The sequence below is a fragment of the Neodiprion fabricii genome, chromosome 2 (genome assembly GCF_021155785.1).
Source record: "Neodiprion fabricii isolate iyNeoFabr1 chromosome 2, iyNeoFabr1.1, whole genome shotgun sequence".
NCBI classification, from domain to species: Eukaryota; Metazoa; Arthropoda; class Insecta; order Hymenoptera; family Diprionidae; genus Neodiprion; species Neodiprion fabricii.
In genome coordinates, this window is record NC_060240.1 from 28,366,829 (window position 1) to 28,394,459 (window position 27,631).

General features: G+C 43.0%; 2 protein-coding genes across 2 annotated transcripts; both read left to right on the forward strand.

Annotated features, from left to right (window-relative positions):
• Positions 1 to 16,173: 16,173 nt before the first annotated feature.
• Positions 16,174 to 21,287, forward strand: LOC124175612. The gene is made up of 5 exons (XM_046556014.1): positions 16,174 to 16,281; positions 16,488 to 16,834; positions 17,655 to 17,775; positions 20,018 to 20,278; positions 20,425 to 21,287. The coding sequence occupies exons 1-5, from the start codon at positions 16,174 to 16,176 to the stop codon at positions 20,728 to 20,730; spliced, it is 1,143 nt and encodes a 380-aa protein (XP_046411970.1). The 3' UTR covers positions 20,731 to 21,287.
• Positions 21,288 to 22,109: 822 nt separating this feature from the next.
• Positions 22,110 to 23,955, forward strand: LOC124175883 (tubulin beta chain). Its single transcript, XM_046556491.1, has 2 exons — positions 22,110 to 22,247; positions 22,388 to 23,955. Exons 1-2 carry the CDS (start codon positions 22,191 to 22,193, stop codon positions 23,672 to 23,674), a joined length of 1,344 nt encoding a protein of 447 aa, XP_046412447.1. The 5' UTR covers positions 22,110 to 22,190; the 3' UTR covers positions 23,675 to 23,955.
• The last annotated feature ends 3,676 nt before the right edge of the window (positions 23,956 to 27,631 follow it).

Below are 27,631 nucleotides of genomic sequence, written 5' to 3' on the forward strand. Positions count from 1 at the left end.
CAATACGCTGCGATGAACGCTTCAAAAGTTAGAGCCGAAAAACGAGAACCTGTGTTTTCGACATTTTTCAGCAGGTGCTTTTTCCTTCGTCATTTCTCTCCTGTTGATCCCACGCTCTTTTCGCTGCGATTTCTGAGTTCCTGAGGGTCCAATTGATAAGGTGAGGGTCATTCAGATCGAATCTGAGACCGAAAGTTTTTTGCTCAAAAAAAAAGTAAGGCTAACCCCTTTGTATTTTTGGCGAAAATTTTCGCGATTTTGAATAGTGCTGCAATAAATTCTTTCTGGCACTATTCCGACGTAATTTTGCGAGAGAAATCGTTTGGGCGCAGTCCCAACACGCTGCGATGAACGCATCAAAAGTTAGAGCCGAAAAACGAGAACCTGTGTTTTCGACATTTTTCAGCAGGTGCTTTTTCCTTCGTCATTTCCCTCCTGTTGATCCCACGCTCTTTTCGCTGCGATTTCTGAGTTCCTGAGGGTCCAATTGATCAGATAAGGGTCATTCAAATCGAATCTGAGACCAAAAGTTTTTTGCTCAAAAAAAAAGTAAGGCTAACCCCTTTGTATTTTTGGCGAAAATTTTCGCGATTTCGAATAGTGCTGCATTAAATTCTTTCTGGCACTATTCCGACGTAATTTTGCGAGAGAAATCGTTTGGGCGCAGTTCCAACACGCTGCGATGAACGCATCAAAAGTTAGAGCCGAAAAACGAGAACCTGTGTTTTCGACATTTTTCAGCAGGTGCTTTTTCCTTCGTCATTTCTCTCCTGTTGATCCCACGCTCTTTTCGCTGCGATTTCTGAGTTCCTGAGGGTCCAATTGATCAGATAAGGGTCATTCAAATCGAATCTGAGACCGAAAGTTTTTTGCTCAAAAAAAAAGTAAGGCTAACCCCTTTGTATTTTTGGCGAAAATTTTCGCGATTCCGAATAGTGCTGCAATAAATTCTTTCTGGCACTATTCCGACGTAATTTTGCGAGAGAAATCGATTGGGCGCAGTCCCAATACGCTGCGATGAACGCATCAAAAGTTAGAGCCGAAAAACGAGAACCTGTGTTTTCGACATTTTTCAGCAGGTGCTTTTTCCTTCGTCATTTCTCTCCTGTTGATCCCACGCTCTTTTCGCTGCGATTTATGAGTTCCTGAGGGTCCAATTGATAAGGTAAGGGTCATTCAGATTGAATCTGAGACCGAAAGTTTTTTGCTCAAAAAAAAAGTAAGGCTAACCCCTTTGTATTTTTGGCGAAAATTTTCGCGATTTTGAATAGTGCTGCAATAAATTCTTTCTGGCACTATTCCGACGTAATTTTGCGAGAGAAATCGATTGGGCGCAGTCCCAATACGCTGCGATGAACGCTTCAAAAGTTAGAGCCGAAAAACGAGAACCTGTGTTTTCGACATTTTTCAGCAGGTGCTTTTTCCTTCGTCATTTCTCTCCTGTTGATCCCACGCTCTTTTCGCTGCGATTTCTGAGTTCCTGAGGGTCCAATTGATAAGGTGAGGGTCATTCAGATCGAATCTGAGACCGAAAGTTTTTTGCTCAAAAAAAAAGTAAGGCTAACCCCTTAGTATTTTTGGCGAAAATTTTCGCGATTTTGAATAGTGCTGCAATAAATTCTTTCTGGCACTATTCCGACGTAATTTTGCGAGAGAAATCGTTAGGGCGCAGTCCCAATACGCTGCGATGAACGCATCAAAAGTTAGAGCCGAAAAACGAGAACCTGTGTTTTCGACATTTTTCAGCAGGTGCTTTTTCCTTCGTCATTTCTCTCCTGTTGATCCCACGCTCTTTTCGCTGCGATTTCTGAGTTCCTGAGGGTCCAATTGATAAGGTGAGGGTCATTCAGATCGAATCTGAGACCGAAAGTTTTTTGCTCAAAAAAAAAGTAAGGCTAACCCCTTTGTATTTTTGGCGAAAATTTTCGCGATTTTGAATAGTGCTGCAATAAATTCTTTCTGGCACTATTCCGACGTAATTTTGCGAGAGAAATCGTTAGGGCGCAGTCCCAATACGCTGCGATGAACGCATCAAAAGTTAGAGCCGAAAAACGAGAACCTGTGTTTTCGACATTTTTCAGCAGGTGCTTTTTCCTTCGTCATTTTCCTCCTGTTGATCCCACGCTCTTTTCGCTGCGATTTCTGAGTTCCTGAGGGTCCAATTGATCAGATAAGGGTCATTCAAATCGAATCTGAGACCAAAAGTTTTTTGCTCAAAAAAAAAGTAAGGCTAACCCCTTTGTATTTTTGGCGAAAATTTTCGCGATTTCGAATAGTGCTGCATTAAATTCTTTCTGGCACTATTCCGACGTAATTTTGCGAGAGAAATCGTTTGGGCGCAGTCCCAACACGCTGCGATGAACGCATCAAAAGTTAGAGCCGAAAAACGAGAACCTGTGTTTTCGACATTTTTCAGCAGGTGCTTTTTCCTTCGTCATTTCTCTCCTGTTGATCCCACGCTCTTTTCGCTGCGATTTCTGAGTTCCTGAGGGTCCAATTGATCAGATAAGGGTCATTTAGATCGAATCTGCGACCGAAAGTTTTTTGCTCAAAAAAAAAGTAAGGCTAACCCCTTTGTATTTTTGTGCGAAAATTTTCGCGATTTTGAATAGTGCTGCAATAAATTCTTTCTGGCACTATTCCGACGTAATTTTGCGAGAGAAATCGATTGGGCGCAGTCCCAATACGCTGCGATCAACGCATCAAAAGTTAGAGCCGAAAAACGAGAACCTGTGTTTTCGACATTTTTCAGCAGGTGCTTTTTCCTTCGTCATTTCTCTCCTGTTGATCCCACGCTCTTTTCGCTGCGATTTCTGAGTTCCTGAGGGTCCAATTGATCAGATAAGGGTCATTTAGATCGAATCTGAGACCGAAAGTTTTTTGCTCAAAAAAAAAGTAAGGCTAACCCCTTTGTACTTTGGCGAAAATTTTCGCGATTTCGAATAGTGCTGCATTAAATTCTTTCTGGCACTATTCCGACGTAATTTTGCGAGAGAAATCGTTTGGGCGCAGTCCCAACACGCTGCGATGAACGCATCAAAAGTTAGAGCCGAAAAACGAGAACCTGTGTTTTCGACATTTTTCAGCAGGTGCTTTTTCCTTCGTCATTTCTCTCCTGTTGATCCCACGCTCTTTTCGCTGCGATTTCTGAGTTCCTGAGGGTCCAATTGATCAGATAAGGGTCATTTAGATCGAATCTGAGACCGAAAGTTTTTTGCTCAAAAAAAAAGTAAGGCTAACCCCTTTGTATTTTTGTGCGAAAATTTTCGCGATTTTGAATAGTGCTGCAATAAATTCTTTCTGGCACTATTCCGACGTAATTTTGCGAGAGAAATCGATTGGGCGCAGTCCCAATACGCTGCGATCAACGCATCAAAAGTTAGAGCCGAAAAACGAGAACCTGTGTTTTCGACATTTTTCAGCAGGTGCTTTTTCCTTCGTCATTTCTCTCCTGTTGATCCCACGCTCTTTTCGCTGCGATTTCTGAGTTCCTGAGGGTCCAATTGATCAGATAAGGGTCATTCAAATCGAATCTGAGACCAAAAGTTTTTTGCTCAAAAAAAAAGTAAGGCCAACCCCTTTGTATTTTTGGCGAAAATTTTCGCGATTTCGAATAGTGCTGCATTAAATTCTTTCTGGCACTATTCCGACGTAATTTTGCGAGAGAAATCGTTTGGGCGCAGTCCCAACACGCTGCGATGAACGCATCAAAAGTTAGAGCCGAAAAACGAGAACCTGTGTTTTCGACATTTTTCAGCAGGTGCTTTTTCCTTCGTCATTTCTCTCCTGTTGATCCCACGCTCTTTTCGCTGCGATTTCTGAGTTCCTGAGGGTCCAATTGATCAGATAAGGGTCATTTAGATCGAATCTGAGACCGAAAGTTTTTTGCTCAAAAAAAAAGTAAGGCTAACCCCTTTGTATTTTTGGCGAAAATTTTCGCGATTTTGAATAGTGCTGCAATAAATTCTTTCTGGCACTATTCCGACGTAATTTTGCGAGAGAAATCGATTGGGCGCAGTCCCAATACGCTGCGATGAACGCTTCAAAAGTTAGAGCCGAAAAACGAGAACCTGTGTTTTCGACATTTTTCAGCAGGTGCTTTTTCCTTCGTCATTTCTCTCCTGTTGATCCCACGCTCTTTTCGCTGCGATTTCTGAGTTCCTGAGGGTCCAATTGATCAGATAAGGGTCATTCAAATCGAATCTGAGACCAAAAGTTTTTTGCTCAAAAAAAAAGTAAGGCTAACCCCTTTGTATTTTTGTGCGAAAATTTTCGTGATTTTGAATAGTGCTGCAATAAATTCTTTCTGGCACTATTCCGACGTAATTTTGCGAGAGAAATCGATTGGGCGCAGTCCCAACACGCTGCGATGAACGCATCAAAAGTTAGAGCCGAAAAACGAGAACCTGTGTTTTCGACATTTTTCAGCAGGTGCTTTTTCCTTCGTCATTTCTCTCCTGTTGATCCCACGCTCTTTTCGCTGCGATTTCTGAGTTCCTGAGGGTCCAATTGATCAGATAAGGGTCATTTAGATCGAATCTGAGACCGAAAGTTTTTTGCTCAAAAAAAAAGTAAGGCTAACCCCTTTGTATTTTTGTGCGAAAATTTTCGCGATTTTGAATAGTGCTGCAATAAATTCTTTCTGGCACTATTCCGACGTAATTTTGCGAGAGAAATCGATTGGGCGCAGTCCCAATACGCTGCGATGAACGCTTCAAAAGTTAGAGCCGAAAAACGAGAACCTGTGTTTTCGACATTTTTCAGCAGGTGCTTTTTCCTTCGTCATTTCTCTCCTGTTGATCCCACGCTCTTTTCGCTGCGATTTCTGAGTTCCTGAGGGTCCAACTGATAAGGTAAGGGTCATTCAGATCGAATCTGAGACCGAAAGTTTTTTGCACAAACAAAAAGTAAGGCTAACCCCTTTGTATTTTTGGCGAAAATTTTCGCGATTTCGAATAGTGCTGCATTAAATTCTTTCTGGCACTATTCCGACGTAATTTTGCGAGAGAAATCGTTAGGGCGCAGTCCCAATACGCTGCGATGAACGCATCAAAAGTTAGAGCCGAAAAACGAGAACCCGTGTTTTCGACATTTTTCAGCAGGTGCTTTTTCCTTCGTCATTTCTCTCCTGTTGATCCCACGCTCTTTTCGCTGCGATTTCTGAGTTCCTGAGGGTCCAATTGATCAGATAAGGGTCATTCAAATCGAATCTGAGACCGAAAGTTTTTTGCTCAAAAAAAAAGTAAGGCTAACCCCTTTGTATTTTTGGCGAAAATTTTCGCGATTTTGAATAGTGCTGCAATAAATTCTTTCTGGCACTATTCCGACGTAATTTTGCGAGAGAAATCGATTGGGCGCAGTCCCAATACGCTGCGATGAACGCTTCAAAAGTTAGAGCCGAAAAACGAGAACCTGTGTTTTCGACATTTTTCAGCAGGTGCTTTTTCCTTCGTCATTTCTCTCCTGTTGATCCCACGCTCTTTTCGCTGCGATTTCTGAGTTCCTGAGGGTCCAATTGATAAGGTGAGGCTCATTCAGATCGAATCTGAGACCGAAAGTTTTTTGCTCAAAAAAAAAGTAAGGCTAACCCCTTTGTATTTTTGGCGAAAATTTTCGCGATTTTGAATAGTGCTGCAATAAATTCTTTCTGGCACTATTCCGACGTAATTTTGCGAGAGAAATCGTTTGGGCGCAGTCCCAACACGCTGCGATGAACGCATCAAAAGTTAGAGCCGAAAAACGAGAACCTGTGTTTTCGACATTTTTCAGCAGGTGCTTTTTCCTTCGTCATTTCCCTCCTGTTGATCCCACGCTCTTTTCGCTGCGATTTCTGAGTTCCTGAGGGTCCAATTGATCAGATAAGGGTCATTCAAATCGAATCTGAGACCAAAAGTTTTTTGCTCAAAAAAAAAGTAAGGCTAACCCCTTTGTATTTTTGGCGAAAATTTTCGCGATTTCGAATAGTGCTGCATTAAATTCTTTCTGGCACTATTCCGACGTAATTTTGCGAGAGAAATCGTTTGGGCGCAGTCCCAACACGCTGCGATGAACGCATCAAAAGTTAGAGCCGAAAAACGAGAACCTGTGTTTTCGACATTTTTCAGCAGGTGCTTTTTCCTTCGTCATTTCTCTCCTGTTGATCCCACGCTCTTTTCGCTGCGATTTCTGAGTTCCTGAGGGTCCAATTGATCAGATAAGGGTCATTTAGATCGAATCTGCGACCGAAAGTTTTTTGCTCAAAAAAAAAGTAAGGCTAACCCCTTTGTATTTTTGTGCGAAAATTTTCGCGATTTTGAATAGTGCTGCAATAAATTCTTTCTGGCACTATTCCGACGTAATTTTGCGAGAGAAATCGATTGGGCGCAGTCCCAATACGCTGCGATCAACGCATCAAAAGTTAGAGCCGAAAAACGAGAACCTGTGTTTTCGACATTTTTCAGCAGGTGCTTTTTCCTTCGTCATTTCTCTCCTGTTGATCCCACGCTCTTTTCGCTGCGATTTCTGAGTTCCTGAGGGTCCAATTGATCAGATAAGGGTCATTTAGATCGAATCTGAGACCGAAAGTTTTTTGCTCAAAAAAAAAGTAAGGCTAACCCCTTTGTATTTTTGGCGAAAATTTTCGCGATTTCGAATAGTGCTGCATTAAATTCTTTCTGGCACTATTCCGACGTAATTTTGCGAGAGAAATCGTTTGGGCGCAGTCCCAACACGCTGCGATGAACGCATCAAAAGTTAGAGCCGAAAAACGAGAACCTGTGTTTTCGACATTTTTCAGCAGGTGCTTTTTCCTTCGTCATTTCTCTCCTGTTGATCCCACGCTCTTTTCGCTGCGATTTCTGAGTTCCTGAGGGTCCAATTGATCAGATAAGGGTCATTTAGATCGAATCTGAGACCGAAAGTTTTTTGCTCAAAAAAAAAGTAAGGCTAACCCCTTTGTATTTTTGTGCGAAAATTTTCGCGATTTTGAATAGTGCTGCAATAAATTCTTTCTGGCACTATTCCGACGTAATTTTGCGAGAGAAATCGATTGGGCGCAGTCCCAATACGCTGCGATCAACGCATCAAAAGTTAGAGCCGAAAAACGAGAACCTGTGTTTTCGACATTTTTCAGCAGGTGCTTTTTCCTTCGTCATTTCTCTCCTGTTGATCCCACGCTCTTTTCGCTGCGATTTCTGAGTTCCTGAGGGTCCAATTGATCAGATAAGGGTCATTCAAATCGAATCTGAGACCAAAAGTTTTTTGCTCAAAAAAAAAGTAAGGCCAACCCCTTTGTATTTTTGGCGAAAATTTTCGCGATTTCGAATAGTGCTGCATTAAATTCTTTCTGGCACTATTCCGACGTAATTTTGCGAGAGAAATCGTTTGGGCGCAGTCCCAACACGCTGCGATGAACGCATCAAAAGTTAGAGCCGAAAAACGAGAACCTGTGTTTTCGACATTTTTCAGCAGGTGCTTTTTCCTTCGTCATTTCTCTCCTGTTGATCCCACGCTCTTTTCGCTGCGATTTCTGAGTTCCTGAGGGTCCAATTGATCAGATAAGGGTCATTTAGATCGAATCTGAGACCGAAAGTTTTTTGCTCAAAAAAAAAGTAAGGCTAACCCCTTTGTATTTTTGGCGAAAATTTTCGCGATTTTGAATAGTGCTGCAATAAATTCTTTCTGGCACTATTCCGACGTAATTTTGCGAGAGAAATCGATTGGGCGCAGTCCCAATACGCTGCGATGAACGCTTCAAAAGTTAGAGCCGAAAAACGAGAACCTGTGTTTTCGACATTTTTCAGCAGGTGCTTTTTCCTTCGTCATTTCTCTCCTGTTGATCCCACGCTCTTTTCGCTGCGATTTCTGAGTTCCTGAGGGTCCAATTGATCAGATAAGGGTCATTCAAATCGAATCTGAGACCAAAAGTTTTTTGCTCAAAAAAAAAGTAAGGCTAACCCCTTTGTATTTTTGTGCGAAAATTTTCGTGATTTTGAATAGTGCTGCAATAAATTCTTTCTGGCACTATTCCGACGTAATTTTGCGAGAGAAATCGATTGGGCGCAGTCCCAACACGCTGCGATGAACGCATCAAAAGTTAGAGCCGAAAAACGAGAACCTGTGTTTTCGACATTTTTCAGCAGGTGCTTTTTCCTTCGTCATTTCTCTCCTGTTGATCCCACGCTCTTTTCGCTGCGATTTCTGAGTTCCTGAGGGTCCAATTGATCAGATAAGGGTCATTTAGATCGAATCTGAGACCGAAAGTTTTTTGCTCAAAAAAAAAGTAAGGCTAACCCCTTTGTATTTTTGTGCGAAAATTTTCGCGATTTTGAATAGTGCTGCAATAAATTCTTTCTGGCACTATTCCGACGTAATTTTGCGAGAGAAATCGATTGGGCGCAGTCCCAATACGCTGCGATGAACGCTTCAAAAGTTAGAGCCGAAAAACGAGAACCTGTGTTTTCGACATTTTTCAGCAGGTGCTTTTTCCTTCGTCATTTCTCTCCTGTTGATCCCACGCTCTTTTCGCTGCGATTTCTGAGTTCCTGAGGGTCCAATTGATAAGGTGAGGCTCATTCAGATCGAATCTGAGACCGAAAGTTTTTTGCTCAAAAAAAAAGTAAGGCTAACCCCTTTGTATTTTTGGCGAAAATTTTCGCGATTTTGAATAGTGCTGCAATAAATTCTTTCTGGCACTATTCCGACGTAATTTTGCGAGAGAAATCGTTTGGGCGCAGTCCCAACACGCTGCGATGAACGCATCAAAAGTTAGAGCCGAAAAACGAGAACCTGTGTTTTCGACATTTTTCAGCAGGTGCTTTTTCCTTCGTCATTTCCCTCCTGTTGATCCCACGCTCTTTTCGCTGCGATTTCTGAGTTCCTGAGGGTCCAATTGATCAGATAAGGGTCATTCAAATCGAATCTGAGACCAAAAGTTTTTTGCTCAAAAAAAAAGTAAGGCTAACCCCTTTGTATTTTTGGCGAAAATTTTCGCGATTTCGAATAGTGCTGCATTAAATTCTTTCTGGCACTATTCCGACGTAATTTTGCGAGAGAAATCGATTGGGCGCAGTCCCAATACGCTGCGATGAACGCATCAAAAGTTAGAGCCGAAAAACGAGAACCTGTGTTTTCGACATTTTTCAGCAGGTGCTTTTTCCTTCGTCATTTCTCTCCTGTTGATCCCACGCTCTTTTCGCTGCGATTTCTGAGTTCCTGAGGGTCCAATTGATCAGATAAGGGTCATTTAGATCGAATCTGAGACCGAAAGTTTTTTGCTCAAAAAAAAAGTAAGGCTAACCCCTTTGTATTTTTGTGCGAAAATTTTCGCGATTTTGAATAGTGCTGCAATAAATTCTTTCTGGCACTATTCCGACGTAATTTTGCGAGAGAAATCGATTGGGCGCAGTCCCAATACGCTGCGATCAACGCATCAAAAGTTAGAGCCGAAAAACGAGAACCTGTGTTTTCGACATTTTTCAGCAGGTGCTTTTTCCTTCGTCATTTCTCTCCTGTTGATCCCACGCCCTTTTCGCTGCGATTTCTGAGTTCCTGAGGGTCCAATTGATCAGATAAGGGTCATTCAGATCGAATCCGAGACCGAAAGTTTTTCGCTCAAAAAAAAAGTAAGGCTAACCCCTTTGTATTTTTGTGCGAAAATTTTCGCGATTTTGAATAGTGCTGCAATAAATTCTTTCTGGCACTACTCCGACGTAATTTTGCGAGAGAAATTGATTGGGCGCAGTCTCAATACGCTGCGATCAACGCATCAAAAGTTAGAGCCGAAAAACGAGAACCTGTGTTTTCGACATTTTCCAGCAGGCGCATTTTCCTCCCATACTCCTCACCTGTTGATATCACGGTCTTTTCGCTGCATTTCCCGAGTTTCCGGGGGTAGAATTGGTCAGGAAATATACATACAAGTCGAATCTGAGACTACAAATTTCTGGCTCCAAAGACGAAGAAAAAAGTAGGGCTAACCGCTATTACGTGCAGTCGATGATCTGAAGGATCTTTTTTTTGCGTGACTAAAAAAGAATATATATTATCTATTTCTGAGCGGTTCGAAATAGATTACTTTGGGCTTCGTTAGCATAAAGTGTCAACACACCTGCTGTGATGAAAGTCTAGTATTCTGGGTGACAGGATCTTAGTGGTATGGACAGGAAGAATAGATGGGAAACGTATTGTACACAATTGTTTATATTTTGTATTCCTTATTATATTAAGTACAGTAATGCAAATGACAAAGAGAGATTAAGAACGAGTAGAGTAATCAATCAAACTATTAAAGTGTGGCAGAGCGAATTTAGTATGACTAACTGCTACGTTACTGTTGAGGAAAAGGTGAGTCAAGGAGTGGGCCACCTTGGGTAGTGCGAGGGTGACTCTTAGGACGCACCACCGATTTGCCGAGCCGTTTCGTCAGGAAATCCCAAGTCTCCACGTTGCCTTTTCTATGTGATGGAAGGTCTTTTCCAATGGCCGGTCCGATAGATGGGGTGCACCACTCACTTATCTCCAGGCTGAGATCTCGATGGTCTCATACTCCTTAATCACGACCGACTTGATGGTGTCGACGGATTACCGATTACAGCTCGATTTCGTCGGTGGTGGGGCGTTATTCTGCAGAGTAGCCATCGCGCCACCTTCCGGTGTCGGTGCACTTCCTGACTCATCTGGTTGTGTGCGGGGCAGCGATTCTCGAAGGAATGCGCTGAGCAAGCAGCTTGACGCCTAGCGCGTGTCGCGAAAGTCAAAAGGGCCGTTCGTAACACCCCTTTGCACTTTTGGCGAAAATTTTCGCGATTCTGAAAAGTGCTGGAATTAATACTTTGTGGCTCTATTCCGAAGTAATTTTGCGGGACAAATCGATTAGACGCAGTTCCGATACGCTGCGAGCAGCGGATCAAAAGTTACAGCCAAAAAACCAGAACCTGTGTTTTCGACATTTTTCAGCACCTAACCTACCCAATACCCTACTCTACCTTACCCTACCGTACCCTACCCTATACCCTACTCTACCCTACTCCATACACTACCCTATCCATCTCTTCCCACCCCATTTATTCTCCCAATCCTAATCCTACTCCTGAGCCTACTCCCACTCCCACTTCTGATCCTACTCCTAATCCTGATACTACTCCTACTGCTGATCCTGCTTCTACTTCTACTCCATTAAATATTATAAAAATGTAATACTCACAGTGCACAAATCCTTGTCAGCCTCCTCCTCCTCGTCCTCCACCTCGTACACCTCCATCACCCGCATTCACCGCCAACCACCTCCAACGACTATTGCTGACCACCTCGGGTTATACCTCGAATACTGATAAATATTTCAAGTATTAGAACTCATCAAAAATATTGTGTAAGGATTAATTTAAATTTTTTATTGGCACATTTTTCTAAGAAGCTTATGAGAAAATCATAAAAAACGATTGGAATTTTATCAGCGCATTTATAGCTACTGAATTTGTGCTTGCGCGAATAATGAATTGAAATAATTGACTGTAAAGATGACGAGTTTGAAAAATTTTACACGAAATATAATTACAAATGCCAATAAATATTACAAAAATGTTATACTCACCGTGCACAAATCCTCGTCCTCCTCGTGCACCTTCTTCTCTTCGTCTTCCCCGTCCTCCTCCTCGTCCACCTCGATCACCCGCAACCACCTCCAACGACCGCTAACCACCTCGGGTTATACCTCGAATACTAATAAATATTTTTAGTATTAGAACACATCAAGAATGTTGTGTAAGGATGAATATAATTTTTCATTGACACATTTTACCAAGAAGATTATGAGAAAATTTTAGAAATTTCATTAGCGCATTGATAGCTACTAAACTTTGGTTTGCTCGATAAATGAATTGAAATAATTTATTGTAAACGTGACAAGTTTAAAAAATTTCGATACAATATAATTACAATTGCCTTCAAATATTATAAAAATGTTATATTCACCGTGCAGAAATCCTCCTCCTCCTCCTCCTAGTCTTCCTCCTCGTCTATTTTTTGGTATTTGCTTCACAGTATACAGAATGAACACTGTCTTTGTGCATGTGACGCAAACGAATCTATGCCCGTCAGATTTTCTCTATATAACGCTACAAATTACGTTTACACATACACGCATGTAAGTATAACGTATTGTGACTTTATGACAATGAATTTCGTTAAAAAATACCACAGAACAATCAGCTACGTGCTGACCAATTCGAAACACTACGCGTAGCAATTTTAGCTCTAATAGAACAACGTTATTGTCATGTATTCCTATTTGTACTATGCCAACCACTCACCAATTGCAATTTGTTGACTCTGGTCGTTAGGTTTTTTTTCCGATTCAAAATGTTATCTGAAGCATGCATATTGGTTTCATTGTACAAAACATGACATTTCAATAATCAAACTTGTAAACTTGAAAATTAGTCCAGAAGGTCAAAAGTCATCAGGTCAAAGACCTGGACAGTCAAAACCACGAAGCACTTGTCCCTGAAGTCGAATTACACTAGGAAGCGGACCTGGATCGCAGAACGTACGCAGCGCTTGTACTGAAAGTCGAGTTTCACCAGGTAGCGGACCTGGAGCGTAGAAACTACGGAGCGCTTGGTCAAAAGTCACCAGGTCAAGAATCTGGACAGCCAGAACTACAGAGCACTTTTCCTGGATGTCAAGATCCACCAGGTAGTGGACCTTGAGTGCAGAAACTACGGAGCGCTTGTCCTGGAAGTCGAGTTTCACCAGGTAGCGGACCTGGAGTGCATCCCCTGGAACTCGAGTTGCACCTGAAAGCGGACCCCGAGCGCAGGATCCAGGAGGTTGAGAAGCCGGTACTCGAAATTTCCGGAGCGCGATTTTCGTACGTCCGTTCTACTGCGCGGTTGTTTCCAGACTGAGGAATTCGGCTAGCTGATTTTCGTCTATATAGATCGATGACGTCTAGAGAAAAAAAATTTTGGGTGATATCACTTTCTGAACATCCGAACATCCAAACTATGGTTTCGACCTTTAATACTATGTACGATGTATAATGTATGATGTATGATGATATGATATGATGTACAATGATTTTAGTTTTCACATTTCAGACAACAAATACGCACTTTATCGTTCCTGACGATTCCAGACTCAAGCGGCCAGGCCCTTCGATGGTCAGCCGTTGACCAAAGATATATTCTTCCATAAACGGGTCAGCTAATAACGCTGCCGTTCTGCGACACTTGGATGATAATAATTTTTGCTCGTACCTTTCAAATGTGTGTTAAAATACACTGGAAGTATCAAGAAGCTTCGTTCTCTCACCCTATCAAAAAACAAAAAAAATTGCCGAGAATCACCTTTTTAGGTCTTTAAATTAGGACACTGCGTTAAATACTGTCTCACATACGGAGCATCCATTTCATCTCGATCAAAATTAGCGCATCTGTGATGTATTACGGTTACTCTGAATTTTTTTCCATACGAACACTTTTCGAAAAACAATTCTGCTTCTCTACCCAACGTCGATACTTCACTTGCGACTAGCTAAAACAGCGTTTCGATTCTATGCCTAATAGTTGTTGCAATAAATATGAATATTAATGTTATGGAATACACCGAGCGCGTGTCGAATAGAACCCCATTCAGAAATGAATAATTCTTCTATTTTCATATTATAGACGTATTATTGTAGGTAATCTAGTTTGTCTCCTGGAAAGTTATAAAATTTATAGTATGCATCACGTATCAATCGTAAATGGATCATATATGTATATCAATATCGTACATGGACCGCCTATACATACATACCTTTTGGTCTCTGCATCATTATTACGTCTGATCTATTATTATTTATGATCTATTATCAATTAAGATCAATGTACTCGTATACATTCTTTTCTCGGGTACCTATACTTTAATTAAATCACTGTTTTGCTACGAATTTTGGAAGAAATTTATTCTCATTATTAATTCCTTGTATCGCCGAGAAGTCGTTAAGTACACACGGGCTAAGTACTGTCTTGGACTTACCATTGCGAAGACTGTGTTACTCGGAAGGTGAATGCAGCCAGCATCATGTCGAAATCGGTAACTCTCTGATGTTTTGCAATAAGCTCTCAACTCTACTGTTGGAACATCTCAGGGGGCGTAAGCGCACGACGGTTCTCGGTTGTCACACCAAAGCGCATCAGGGCAACTGTCTTTATATACTTTAGTCAACGTAGGAGGTGTTGGGTGGTGGTTGCAGTGATTGGAGGAGTCGAGGAGGACGAGGACGACTACGACCACCCCCAAGGGCGGGATGAGGAGGAGGAGGGCGACGAGGTGGACAAGGAGGACGAAGGTGGTCGAAGATGGTCGGAGGTGGTTGACGGTGGCTGGAGGTGCTCGGAGGAAGTTGGGGGTGGTTGGCGGTGGACGCGGTTACGCGTCTTCTCACGGGGATGATCGAGCTGATCGACATTTCTAAGTCGCAGTCGACAAGTAATCTTACGTTTTCATTTTGTACGGACCCAATCTCAAGCTTCCATACTGATACTACTGCTACGAATGTCGGTGCAAGGCCGTCAGGTAGATTCGATAGAGCAGAACCTTCCTACGCTCCCAGGCCCACCTGGGCCCACTTGCCCGCCGAAAACTGGTCACAAAAATTTACCCAGGGGTATCCGTCTTTACATTCTTCAGTCAACAGTTGTGATATGTTGGTCAGTCCTGGTTAAAAAGAGATGAAAATGGGCGAAGTATATCTAAGAGATAATAAATAACCGTAAATATAATACTGTTCAACGATGTGATATTCATTCTACAGGACGTCGAAACTGAAATCGTCAAAGCCTGACTATAATTATTACTGAGATGAGATTTTCATGAAGCGTGGCAAACTTTAAATCGGAATTAACTTTGCTTCATAACTTCATTGCAGCGCATCAAATTGTAGTTGCCAATTAATTGCTCAGGAACCATAGATATATTTATGCGTACATATGTTGACATTTTTTGAGGTCGGATATACACTGAAAAATATGAGTTACAGTTTTTAAACGTTTATATTCGTAAGCTTAATTTCTTTTCCTTGAACAAAGTGGAAAATTTGTCAAGAATTCCTCAATTTAATGTGGTTAATTATTGAAAGCAGAGTACGGAACAATTTGCCTTTCTTTTTTTATATTCAAATAGTATACGTACGTGTTGTATGCCTTTTTCTTCGAATAATTTGATTCGAATGACCGTCACATAAGAAAAAAACCACAGTTGCACCTACTACTTTAGAGACTGGTCCATTCCTTTTGACGTTACCACATTCTTTTTCCGTAGTAAATTCAACTGTCAATGTAGTAACTTCGAACATTTCTGCAGTATCTTTAACAGAAAACTATAATAATTTTGACTGGGAGGTAGTAAATCCTAAAGTTATTTTTTTCGGTGCAAGGACGTCTGAGAGGAATGTCAAAATGCAGTAATAAAAACAATTTGAGGACGAAAACGAATCAAAAACTCAATATCAACCCACCTTCATCAAGAAAAAGGAAACTAGGAACGAAATTTCGTATGACTTACGTGTCTTGACCTACTTGTCACAGACCTGACGTAGGAATTTGAATAACAAAAGCGGTCAGCGCCTAATCAGATCTCGTTTAAAAAAATAAATAGTTAACGTTGAACTATCGTGTCGCCGTATTCGACAGAGGGTGCAATCTACTTTCTAAAACTCGTGCACTCCTTACCTAACCTCATTGAACTCTTCATCACATGCGATAGCAAATCACATCTTGCATGTCAAGCTGCAGCTCACTCCGACAATTATCTGATGGGATCATACAAAGTTTGCAGTAATAAATTAAAATAATAAATTTTCAAAACATTTTTACAACAATTAGTGCATCGTGGTCTAATAGTCACATTTCACACTTTCTACTATACGTGGTTGGAAATCTGGTTGCAGAATTGGGAACTAGATTAATTCATTTGTCAGGTTAATCGACCACCGAACCGTTTTTCTTTAGCATGCGTTAACCGTTTCATGTGCAAAGACACTTCAACCGTAAGTGTGATCGTCAATTCCAATAACAACTCGATGACGAATTTTCTACCATCGACTCATATGCGATCGCAAACAGACTCCCTTCCATCGGACTTTACGCAACCTTTTCCTCGTCTGGAAGCTTCTCACGTTTTCGAAGAAAGTCAAATAAGTCTAACAGAATAATGGAGGTGGTAACGTCGCATATAAAAGCTACCGTAACTCCGACGAAGATCACAGAGCTCAGTGAGTTTCAGTGTAACCAATCAAGCAACATGAACTCCTTCGTGATGGTGGGTTGGCTCAATTATCATTATATTCATTATTATAGTACAGTACCAAAAGTGCACCGAGAGAAAAGCGGATTATTGATAAGCGGCAAAATAATTTCCCATCATAGAAATCGTACATCCGTCGTCGAATACACCACTGAAATCTCCACAGAGAGTTATTCGCGTAAAGTCAAGCTTGTTTCTAATAGTTAAAAAAATTTTCGCAGATGACCAGCTTCGTTCTCCTGGCCGTTCTCAGCAGCGGTATCGCCGGTTTGGTACCGGCGGCTGTTTCGGCTCCGCTGGTTGCGGCACCCGCTGCGGTCGGGTACGCAAAGGCAGTGCCCTACAACATCCCGCCCTACGCCTCGAGGGTCGACATAAGCACGAGGAACCTGGCCGCCCCCTACGTCGCAGCCGCTCCCTACGTCGCGGCCCCCGCACTTCCGTACGCGGCACTTCCGTCGGCTCCACTCGTCGCTGCACCGGGCTTTGTGCCCTCGGCTTACGCCGGAAGTCTGGCCGCCCCATTGGCCCACGCCTACGCAGCTCACAGCGCCGCGATCGTGGGGTGAGGATCCGTGGATCACGAAAGCTCCGGATCGACGACCGCTTGCCAAGCACTCTGCACTGAACGATTTTTATTATTTTCTTTGCCGTAAATAAAATGATAATTGGAAAAAGAATTCTTACTTGTTCAGAGAGCGGATAATCAATCCTCTCAAATACTACATAATAAACCTTTTCCCAACTTCAGCGCGCTGCTGTTTGGTTTCTACAATTTCGAACGTAAGGGTTTTAGGGTTGTGGAAGGGTACGATGAATCAGGGAATTCGAAATTTGATGCACGGACCCCGTTAATCACCATTTTGCACTGTTTATTTCTTCAAATAGTTTATACCCACCACAGAAGTTGTGTATAGCTGCAACGAGACAATGACAAGTTATTGAACTGTGCAGGGAATATTTCATTTGAAATCCACGACCTTGGAGATTTTACCGTCTATACTATACACTGTGATAAATAAGACAATCGTAAATCATTCGTCTTTGAACTTATTACCCAGTGAAACAGAGTTACTTACTTGGGAGAAAATACACTTTCCCAGTTTTCCCAAGTGCCCAATTTCACCTCGGCTTCAATTACTTCGGATTTGATGTGATTGCTATGAATAGCAAGATGTTATGCATGGAAGACAGGCTTGTCGGAGACAGCGAAACGGCATTTCTTCCGCTGTATAAAGCAGGTATGCGTATAAAGAAGGAAGGAAATAAAAAGAACGTCCGTGTTTCCCGGTTTCATTTTCTAAAATAAAACAAAAGTACCTTGTTATCGTAACTTATTACTTTGGCGTCGGTGAATACTTGACTGACATTTTGCTGAGCGTTTTTAGGGCTGTCGAAATGGAAGAAAACAACGAGGAAACCAAAGTCATGTTTTGCCATGGAATATTCCAGACAAAGGGAAATGTTGGAACGTTCACGATCGACGGGGCTACGCCAGACTTCGTCCACGTGAGCGTCGACAGATTCGAAGGGTTAATCACCCTGTCATAATTGCCAGATGCATTGAACTGAAAGCGACGTCACGTCACTCGTAAAACCAGCGGAGATGTGATTCACGTGCAAGAAGCGAAGTTTCCAGATTTTTTTCCTCCAAAAAATCAGCTCCTTCTTTGCCGTATTTTCACTCGAAGATAAATAATGCTAAATTCTGGATAAAACGGATTATCGATGGACTTCACAAAACTCTTCTATTTTTACTTCTCTGTTCAAGTTTGTCGAGAGAAAGACAATACGTCGAATGTTCCAATCAGCCGTAAATACTCAGTTTACAATTCGGGGGTTAGACTCGTATAGGTATAAATTAAAACCACGCATTGTCTTCTTCCTATATCGCAAAAAGGGAGTGGTATCATTTTTTTTTCTTTTACTCTGGAAATCTTGTATGCGTGCCACAAGGCAAGGTGGGTGCGCTTTATGCCGGAAGACAGACGAACGTTCGACGTAAAGACAATCATCAGGCTCAAAACAGGTTCGGCGATGCACCGCGAGAGCCTTGAATCGTATCCTGTTGTGAGAGGTTGGGGGAAAAAAAATTGGTGCAGCTGAGCGGAAGAAGTGGAATCGTGATCGCAAGAGGATTAAATTAATTGAAAGTTATTCACCGATCGCGATAAAATGCTACAGGCTATAAGGACCAATTAGAACCCACGGTCCTACATTTTTGCAGTCTGAGACAAAGTATTCAGTCGACAAAAAAAAATACCGATCTCAAGTTTAATACAAGTCAGAAGAATTTCAGTAACGACGCGTCGATAAATTCCCGCTCCTTTTTGTCCCTTTTTTATTTTTCTCCTGCACTCGTGCTTTCGCAACGAGCAATAAGAAGGCTGCGTATTATTCCATAGAAGCAACGCTGTCTACAAATTGCGTTTCACCGTTTGATATAACAGGACATGGAAAAATAAGATGTGGCATTCAACCGCGACCTTCAAAGGCAAGCATGCATAAGCTTGAGGCTTGAGAGGGTTCTATTCAAGCAAAAGTTCCCCTCATCGAATGCGATGCATTCATCTTGCTTCGTTGACATCATCTGCTCAATGCTCCCTGACAGTTCAGTAGCATTTTCTCCTTCTTTCCAGGAACGCTGTCGACAAGGTCAGTGTTATACAACAAGGATGAAGCCTGGAAACTGTGCAAAGCGTAAGGACCGCTTCCACGTGATCAACGGAATGTCTGAAGTTAAAAGGTGATCGGGAAACGAGCTTTCCAGAGTTGCGAAACCCGCCAAAAGTAACACAGTTTACGACTACCAAACAGTTTTTCTTCGTGAAATTTTTTTTCAATTCCTTCCATTTGTTTGTGCCAGTTGTTCCACGCGGACAACGTTCCGCAACACGGGGCTTCTTGAGGTAATCGCATAAGTTACTGGATTTTCGAACTACCCTCAAAGCATTCGACGCTTCAGATATTGCGGCAACTTTTAATCGGATCCAGGGCACTCGGTTACCCAACGCGACTCCGCCTGCATCACTGCGCGTCGCGTCGTTTAAAAGTGAAACTCCCGTTTTCCTGAACGTCTTCCCGCCCGTTCGCCGTCCACCGTTTCGCCACGTACCGAAACGTGCCTTGCCTAGATATCGACAGTGCCTACTTGGAGCCTGATGTCCATGTCGTACGTAACTGTCGAACAGATTTGCAAGCGAGAAGCGTATCGCGTTCGAAACCGATACGTAATGCGACGCTCTGCAGCGTGTATCCCAAAATTGAAAAATGTTTTTTGTGCAATTTCTTCCTCCACACTACCCGAAACTTTTATCGCCAGAAGCATCAGCAGCTCGAAATGCGTAACCGATTCAGATTTACCTGAGAAAGAATTCACGTCGAGATTAATTCAGTGTCGAAATTCGTGGAAATCTACCCTTTAATTTGGCAATCCACGTCGCTATTACTGACAAGCACCCGATGATATCCCCAATTGATAAACCGACTGAAGGATTATAGCGTTGATCTATTGAACAGCACTCTAGATCCTGCGATATAAAAAACCGTGTTAAGTTAATGGAAGTCGGGCGTTTGGGCGCTCCGAGTGGAAGTCAACCTCGTAGATTAGAGAGACTCTAGAACAGAAGCGATTCCGTGTTCACCTCACGCGCCACGCGCATTCGAGAGTCCGGCTCCCTGCAATATCCGTCACCAAACCAATACCAAATATCCTGGAGGGGAACAATGTGCAAGGAATTAACGGAGAAAGAGGGAGCCCACCAGCTGTTACCGGGTGTGGCTCGCCCGTAATACCTATAGACATTTGACCAAAGGTCATCTGGTATGCAAGAGAGGTGCGAATCCATTTCTTCGACATCGGTTGAGTACCCACCGCAGAAATGGTGAGGGATCCCCTGCCACCGTTGAAAAACCGAGTATAAAAGCCAGCGTCCATAAGCCGAGTACATCGCAGTCTTCGCAGCGGATCCAACAAACCAAACCAATTCTCAAAATGATGACCAAGTGCCTCGTAAGTCATTATACTCTGTTTTGAAAGAATTGATAAGAAATCGTCCGAGCTTTGTTCTCGTCAATTATCACCGCGGTCGTAAGTCAAAGGGATCGCAGTCACTCGTCCTCACTTCTCATTTTAATCGTAAAATCTTCATTTCGCAGATCCTCGTCGCCGCCCTCGTGGCCGTTTGCTCCGGCGGTGCCGTTCCTCTGGCGGTACCAGCACCAGTTCCGGCTGCTCTGACCGTCGGAACTTTCGCGAGCAGCTACAACGCTCACGCCATCAACCACGCCATTGCCGCACCTTATGTAGCCCCAGCCGTAGCCGCCGCACCTTACGTAGCCCCAGCCGTAGCCGCCGCACCCTTGGCCGCAGCACCCGTAGCCTATTCCGCCGCTTACCCTGCCTATTCCGCGTACCCAGCCTTCAACGCGTACTCGGCTCCCCTGTTCGCCGGACGTCGTTAAGCTTCTCCGAACTTCGAACTCTCCCAGATAAGAAGAAAAGCAAGAGTTGCGAAGAGTTAACATTCACTGTGCGGAGATGCTGATCGATAATCTAAAACACGGCAGCTCAACCACCGAACTTATTCATTCGATTATAAATTTGATTGTAAATTCCGAAGAACAGACAAGGGTGGAGTGAATCTACGAATTTCCGGAACACCTTACTTACACCCGAGCACTTCGTGTTATCCACTTCTAAACTTCGTCGGTGTTGATAAAATACCGACCGGATTTCAACGAGTTGGACTTTCTTATGCTGGAAAAAGTGTACAACTTTATCCTTGTACACGCTATATACAGTGTCGGTAAACCGGCGGCATACCTGTAATTATTTATTCTGGTACCACAGACGGCAGGTAAAACAGCCGGAGCAGAGATGTCCTCATCGAGCACTTGGTCTCTTATCCATCAGCGGAAATCCTGTGATCATTACATTATACATACATATATAGTTTATATTTTCGCAACTCAATTATTGGGAGGTATTATTTTCAATAAATAACATCTATGAGAGCAAATTATTTATTTAATCAACATGAATCTTTATCCAACAGTCTTGTGAAATCGTTCGTGATCCGCTACCGCATTATATAAATTCACATAATATTGTGTGCGTCATGTCGCAGATTGCTAGTCAACTCGCGGTTATGCGACACAGTCACTTGGTTTAACGTTACAGACAGGAAATATGAGGCCCGAGGCGTTATTCAAACACAGCGCCCTAGGATAATCTTGAATACAAAGCTGATAAAAATGACAGAAAAGAAGCCGTTTGTCCGGCAGTCGTGCGTGAGAAATTACTTGCTCCAAATTTACAGTTTGTCTTTGCGCAATGGTCTAGTTCCTGCATCGTTCTCTGCACGTTCATGCGTGGTTGGTACATTGCAGTGCTGTATTACAGCTAAATTACCAGTTAGGAATTTCCGTAGTAAAGTAGTAACAATGATGATTTGAATTCGTGAATACACGTATCAAGGCGTCGGCGACCTTGCAATAAAAATGCTGCACACTTTCCCAAATAAATGGAATACATGTAGCTGCTATAATAGGACACGCATAAGAAGTGACAGAGTTGAAATTGCGCAATCTTATCGTAGACGTGAGTTTTCGAACGTTCTCATTATCTCCCGCTCTTCTCGTTGCGATTAAATCAATAGTAGAGGCAACAATAACGAACCTTGAAAACAATTCACCCAATCAACCCTGTCATGCGAGTAAAACGGGGTAGTTGCGCACGGGTTGCCTGGGAGAGGAACATTTGAAGGACTGTTTAGGTTGTCTGACTGCTTTTTTTCCACTGAATAAATTGGCATCAGGAAACTGGAGTCTAAAAGGATCCGCGAACTGCGGGGGTAGTTAATTAGTTTTATTACATATCAATTCAGCACAGACGCGTTCCAAAACGCGACAGTGAATCGATCATGCGTGAAATCGTACATCTTCAAGCCGGGCAATGCGGCAACCAAATTGGAGCCAAGGTAAGCATCGACGTCCGTCCTCGTCACACGTCTCAATAGCCCTAATTGTCAGCGTGTTAAACGCAAAATACAGAATTCGCAAATACTCCCACGATAACGAAATTTCTTATCAACTCATCGAAATTTTTCCCTTCGACTAGTTCTGGGAGGTGATTTCCGACGAGCACGGCATCGATCCGACCGGCACGTACCACGGCGACTCGGATCTGCAGCTGGAGCGGATTAACGTCTACTACAACGAGGCGACTGGGGGCAAATACGTGCCGAGGGCGATCCTGGTGGACCTTGAGCCGGGGACCATGGACGCGGTGCGCTCGGGTCCGTTCGGGCAGATATTCCGGCCCGACAATTTCGTCTTCGGGCAGAGCGGCGCCGGGAACAACTGGGCGAAGGGCCACTACACGGAGGGTGCGGAGCTGGTGGACTCGGTCCTGGACGTCGTGAGGAAGGAGGCGGAGAGCTGCGACTGCTTGCAGGGCTTCCAACTGACGCACTCACTGGGCGGCGGGACCGGCGCTGGAATGGGAACTCTACTGATATCGAAGATCCGCGAGGAGTATCCCGACCGTATAATGATGACCTTCAGCGTGGTGCCCTCGCCCAAGGTCTCCGACACCGTGGTCGAGCCCTACAACTGCACCTTGTCGGTCCATCAGCTGGTGGAGAACACCGACGAGTCGTACTGCATCGACAACGAGGCCCTCTACGACATCTGCTTCAGGACCCTGAAGCTGACCACCCCGACCTACGGGGACCTTAACCATCTTGTCAGCGCCACGCTCAGCGGTGTTACGACCTGCCTCAGATTCCCCGGACAGCTGAACGCAGACCTGAGGAAACTCGCCGTGAACATGGTGCCCTTCCCTCGGCTCCACTTCTTCATCCCCGGGTTCGCACCCCTCACTTCCCGCGGTTCGCAACAGTACCGAGCTCTAACGGTCCCCGAACTCACTCAGCAGATGTTCGACGCGAAGAACATGATGGCGGCCTGCGACCCCCGGCACGGTAGGTACCTCACCGTGGCCGCGGTCTTCAGGGGTAGGATGTCCATGAAGGAGGTCGACGAGCAGATGCTCAACATTCAGAACAAGAACAGCAGTTACTTCGTCGAGTGGATACCGAGTAACGTGAAAACCGCGGTCTGCGACATCCCGCCTCGCGGTCTCAAGATGTCCGCCACGTTCATCGGGAACTCAACCGCGATACAGGAGCTCTTCAAACGCGTTTCCGAACAGTTCACAGCGATGTTCAGGCGCAAGGCTTTCCTTCATTGGTACACCGGCGAGGGCATGGACGAGATGGAGTTCACCGAGGCCGAGAGCAACATGAACGACTTGGTCTCCGAGTACCAGCAGTACCAGGACGCCACCGCTGAAGAGGACGGGGAGTTTGACGAAGAGGAGGAGGGCGAGGGCGAGGACAAGTGATCAAGGGATTTCCGGATCCACACGACGACTGAACGGATGATCGGAAAATTGATAAAACTATTAAGAAAAACTATATACCGGCAAACATACCCTGGCGACCGTACCCTCACATCTAGGTACTTGTCGCGGTTCCTTTCTCTCCACCTGATCAACACATTGTCTGTACTTTCTGTCCCCATAAATGTTTAACGGTTTTGATCGTGACATTGTAGTATTAGTAAAAATTTGATAAGACTAAGCTGTAAGGGTCATTGTTGCTGTTCATATTGTTGTCCATGTGTCAAAAATCTCATGTTTGAGGATTGAATAAATTCATAAATCTATAATCGAATGTAAAAGATTTGAGTTTGAGAAGATGGAGATCGGTTCGTTGGAAATTTTATTTCAATAATTCCAAGTCCTCATCTAATATTTGAAAATATCAGTGTATAGAAAATTCACAATATTATACGTACATTCGATCCCGAATAAAGAAAAATAAAATAGAGAACTCGTAGTACGTCAGGAATCAAACATCAATCACTATATTCAAGATTCTTTATCGTCTTCAGCGAACTTGCAAAAATTGTTTCTGCATTCATGTGCCATTTCATTTTGTCCGTATTCTGTTCTTTCTACTTCGGTCTCTAAAAACCGTACCATATAGGCATATATACCGGCAATTACAAGTAATTGCACACGTTTTCCAACCCCGTTGTCACCCGATTGACCGCAGTTATATACTCATTATATGCAATTGTAAATTTTACTTGCACAAGCGCTTGCCCCAAGGGCGTTTCGCAGTGGATTTAGCTGTCGGCAACATTTCGTGCGAATGTAGGCTACTTGATCGCTCGCCACAGTATAACTGACCTGGCAATATTCTGCAATCTCGTATCACACGCGATAAGAATCTATCGCCGCTAATGGTTTACTTTTATTTTTTAAAACCAATTCCGGCGCAAAAACGGTGACAGAACTCGTTACCATAATGACCGAGATAATGATATAATGTTTGCCAACACCATTGACGAAAAAAAAAAAAAAAACAATTTCAAGAATATACCTCGAACTGTTTTTTATATATAATTATACACGTAATTGAAGGTATTTCTGTTTAAAATTCGCGAGAAAGTTTTGCATATCGCAATGATTTGAAGCTACTTATTAGATAACGTTATAATTATACTAATAACACTAACTAATCTGACCATTAAAAATAGCGAAGGTCATTAACGTTCTGCGTTATGCATAACAGTAATGCGTGTGCCTAAATTTACATTTGATCATTGAAAGACCATGCTAGTTATCATTTACTACGTAACCAATTCAATGCCGTATTTAGAAATAATTATCATACATGCGATGTACAAACTGCACGGGTTAATCCGCTGATATGTAACTACCCACCTATGAATACGCAACAAGAAGCTGGCTCAACCCGTGCGCGAAGTACTGGATCAGTTTAACAGATGAATTAGATAAGCTTAGTGTACCATGCGTAATTGTGATCATTCGTTAGCACTGGCTTTGAAGATAATTATATTTAGTCATCGTGATCAATGACGATTCAGTTCACCAAATTCTTAGTCCATTTCGTTTCTGTTTTAATCGTGCAGACGTCTTTGCGCATTCGACGTCCAATAATCAATATCGATTATTGTATAGATCCAGCCAAGCATCCCGATGAATAAACCATTCCCTCGTTCTGTTCACGCGTCGCTGAATCGTCGACAATAAGTTACGGATAAATACCTCGTAAAGATAATACCTTCGGAAGTATCGCACATGTATACTTATTGCACATTTACCGATAGGATAATTGTTCAACGATTTAGTAACATTTTATTCACAATTGAAAGTATAATCGAGCATTATCGCCATCGCTATATTCCCCTTATACGATTATTCAATTGAACAATTAATTCATAGGAGAGTAAACCTTACCCCCAATTCGAACATGGAGTTACGTGAGCATTACGTGACTGCACTTTTGTTGGTATCCATTGCCAATGAAGATTGAGTTGCGTCAAGCTAGGGGTAAGCTTTTCCTGTTGCGAATTCGTCTTCGCAGGACTCGTTACGATGAACAAATGCCGAGGATTCACATCGATGATTTACGACACCGTGCAGGGAATAAAATCATTGGGGCTGTTCCATTGGGTTACTATTGAGAGCTCACGGGACCATTTGCCATTGACTCTTCGCTGTCTCTTTTACATTGCCTCACACCGTTAGAATATCGCGATTATGAGAATTTTCCATGAGTTTATCATTGAACGTGAGTAGAAATCGCATTGCTCTTAGAATTTTCTTATTCCATTGACATTGAACGTTAATGGTAACCATTCCATACTACTCATTGCCCAACCAGGTTCATTTCTATGATTACCTACTTTATTCTTTGTCAAATATCTACCAATACATAATATATCAGGCATGCAGCATTTTCGACCTGATTGCGAAACGGTTAATTTCTATTGCTGAATCGCATTAGCATTAAAATGAAAAGATTCTATCCTATAAGAATCGTACCAAGCAGTTTATTCTGCAATTCCGAAGGTTCGATCGCGGGCATTAGAAGGACGTGGGAATAATAAATTCACTACGCAGCGTTACTCTAATGAAATAATAACAAAGATCTACCACTTTTCTAGTCACAGTTATGCATGTACAGGGTTATTAGTTTATTAGTTTGTGTACCGATCTCTTATCCTCGAGATAATCCTTGCAGTCGTGTACCGATTCGATGTGTACACGTAACCTGACCGGGGCGTTGGTATGAAATTTATTATACCGCCGAGGTGCAAGTAACACACATTTATTATCACTATCTCTGTTATGCATATGTGTAAAAATTTGTACTACACGCATACCATGCGGTGGCCTATAAGCCTGTATTGCTTTGGCTTGCATCTTGTGCGTCGCCTGCAGACACAGTGAGTCACTCGTTTCTCTTACCGTTACAGTTCAAATATCATTAGCATTAAAACTCATTGGTTATTTTCACACAGTCTGTTGCACTACGAACAACAGGTGGAAGTTGTTTTCTATTTTCTTATCGCGAATCTCACATCGTTTTACTTCGGGCAGATTTTCAACTTGGTCCTGCTCTGTGGGCACGAGAAGGGGCAGGTCGTCGATCCTGTTGTCTCATCTTACTCAGGAAAAATGTGCATATACTTTTCGAACATGTATATTTTTATAAGTACTCCGAATGAAACGGATTTCCCGGTCTTTCTAATCACTCGTACGATTGTGGCTAGTAAAACAGGTCGAAAGAAAGAGGGACATTTGCTTTTAAGACACTGGATTACCTCGGCTTGAAAGCACGACGAACTTTGTCATGAAGAAATTTTCCGAAGTCCTGCCTTCGGGACGTGAAAGCATAATATACCTCTTTAAGGCGTTATACCGGTGATTTTGCGAGCCGTCTGGTCCTTACGAATCGAAGCGTAACATGAAAGTACGAGTTATCCAAACGTGTTACATGTATTATGTCACACGATGCAGGGAGATTCCGAATGACAGCGACCTAGATACAAGGCCTCCCAAGACCTCTCTTCACGGTTGAGAAGTCAGCCGGAGAGGAGAGAACAGAGGCTGGAGACGTGAGGTTAGAAAGAGAGAGAGGCTCGCACGATCATGCAGGGCGTTAATAATTGCCGGTAGTCGAGCGATCTCGTTTAAAGCTATGGTCATTATCTCAAGGCGTTTCGTCGATGTGAATTTTTTACACCTGTCCTTATTTTTATTCGTTTGTTTGTTTTTTTCTTTTTTTTTTACCGTTTTTGCTTCCTCCTGCACGCGTTTGCGAAGGCAGGCGAATGGTCCGAGTGTTTGCGCGAGGTTCCCATCGTTTAGAAGCGATAATAGGAGAGTCGACCTTCGAGGACCTTCCTCGACGTACACAGGCTCCAGGATGCGATGGCGTTGGTGATTCAGGCAACACGCCCTGGCCTCCGTCCTCGTCCACCC

Coding starts and splice junctions, on each gene's coding strand:
- LOC124175883 (XM_046556491.1), top strand. CDS start 22,191: ATGCGTGAAATCGTACATCTTCAAGCCGGGCAATGCGGCAACCAAATT. Junction 22,248..22,387: donor GCAACCAAATTGGAGCCAAG/GTAAGCATCGAC, acceptor CCCTTCGACTAG/TTCTGGGAGGTGATTTCCGA.
- LOC124175612 (XM_046556014.1), top strand. CDS start 16,174: ATGGAGGTGGTAACGTCGCATATAAAAGCTACCGTAACTCCGACGAAG. Junction 16,282..16,487: donor ACATGAACTCCTTCGTGATG/GTGGGTTGGCTC, acceptor AAATTTTCGCAG/ATGACCAGCTTCGTTCTCCT. Junction 16,835..17,654: donor AGCGCCGCGATCGTGGGGTG/AGGATCCGTGGA, acceptor GAGCGTTTTTAG/GGCTGTCGAAATGGAAGAAA.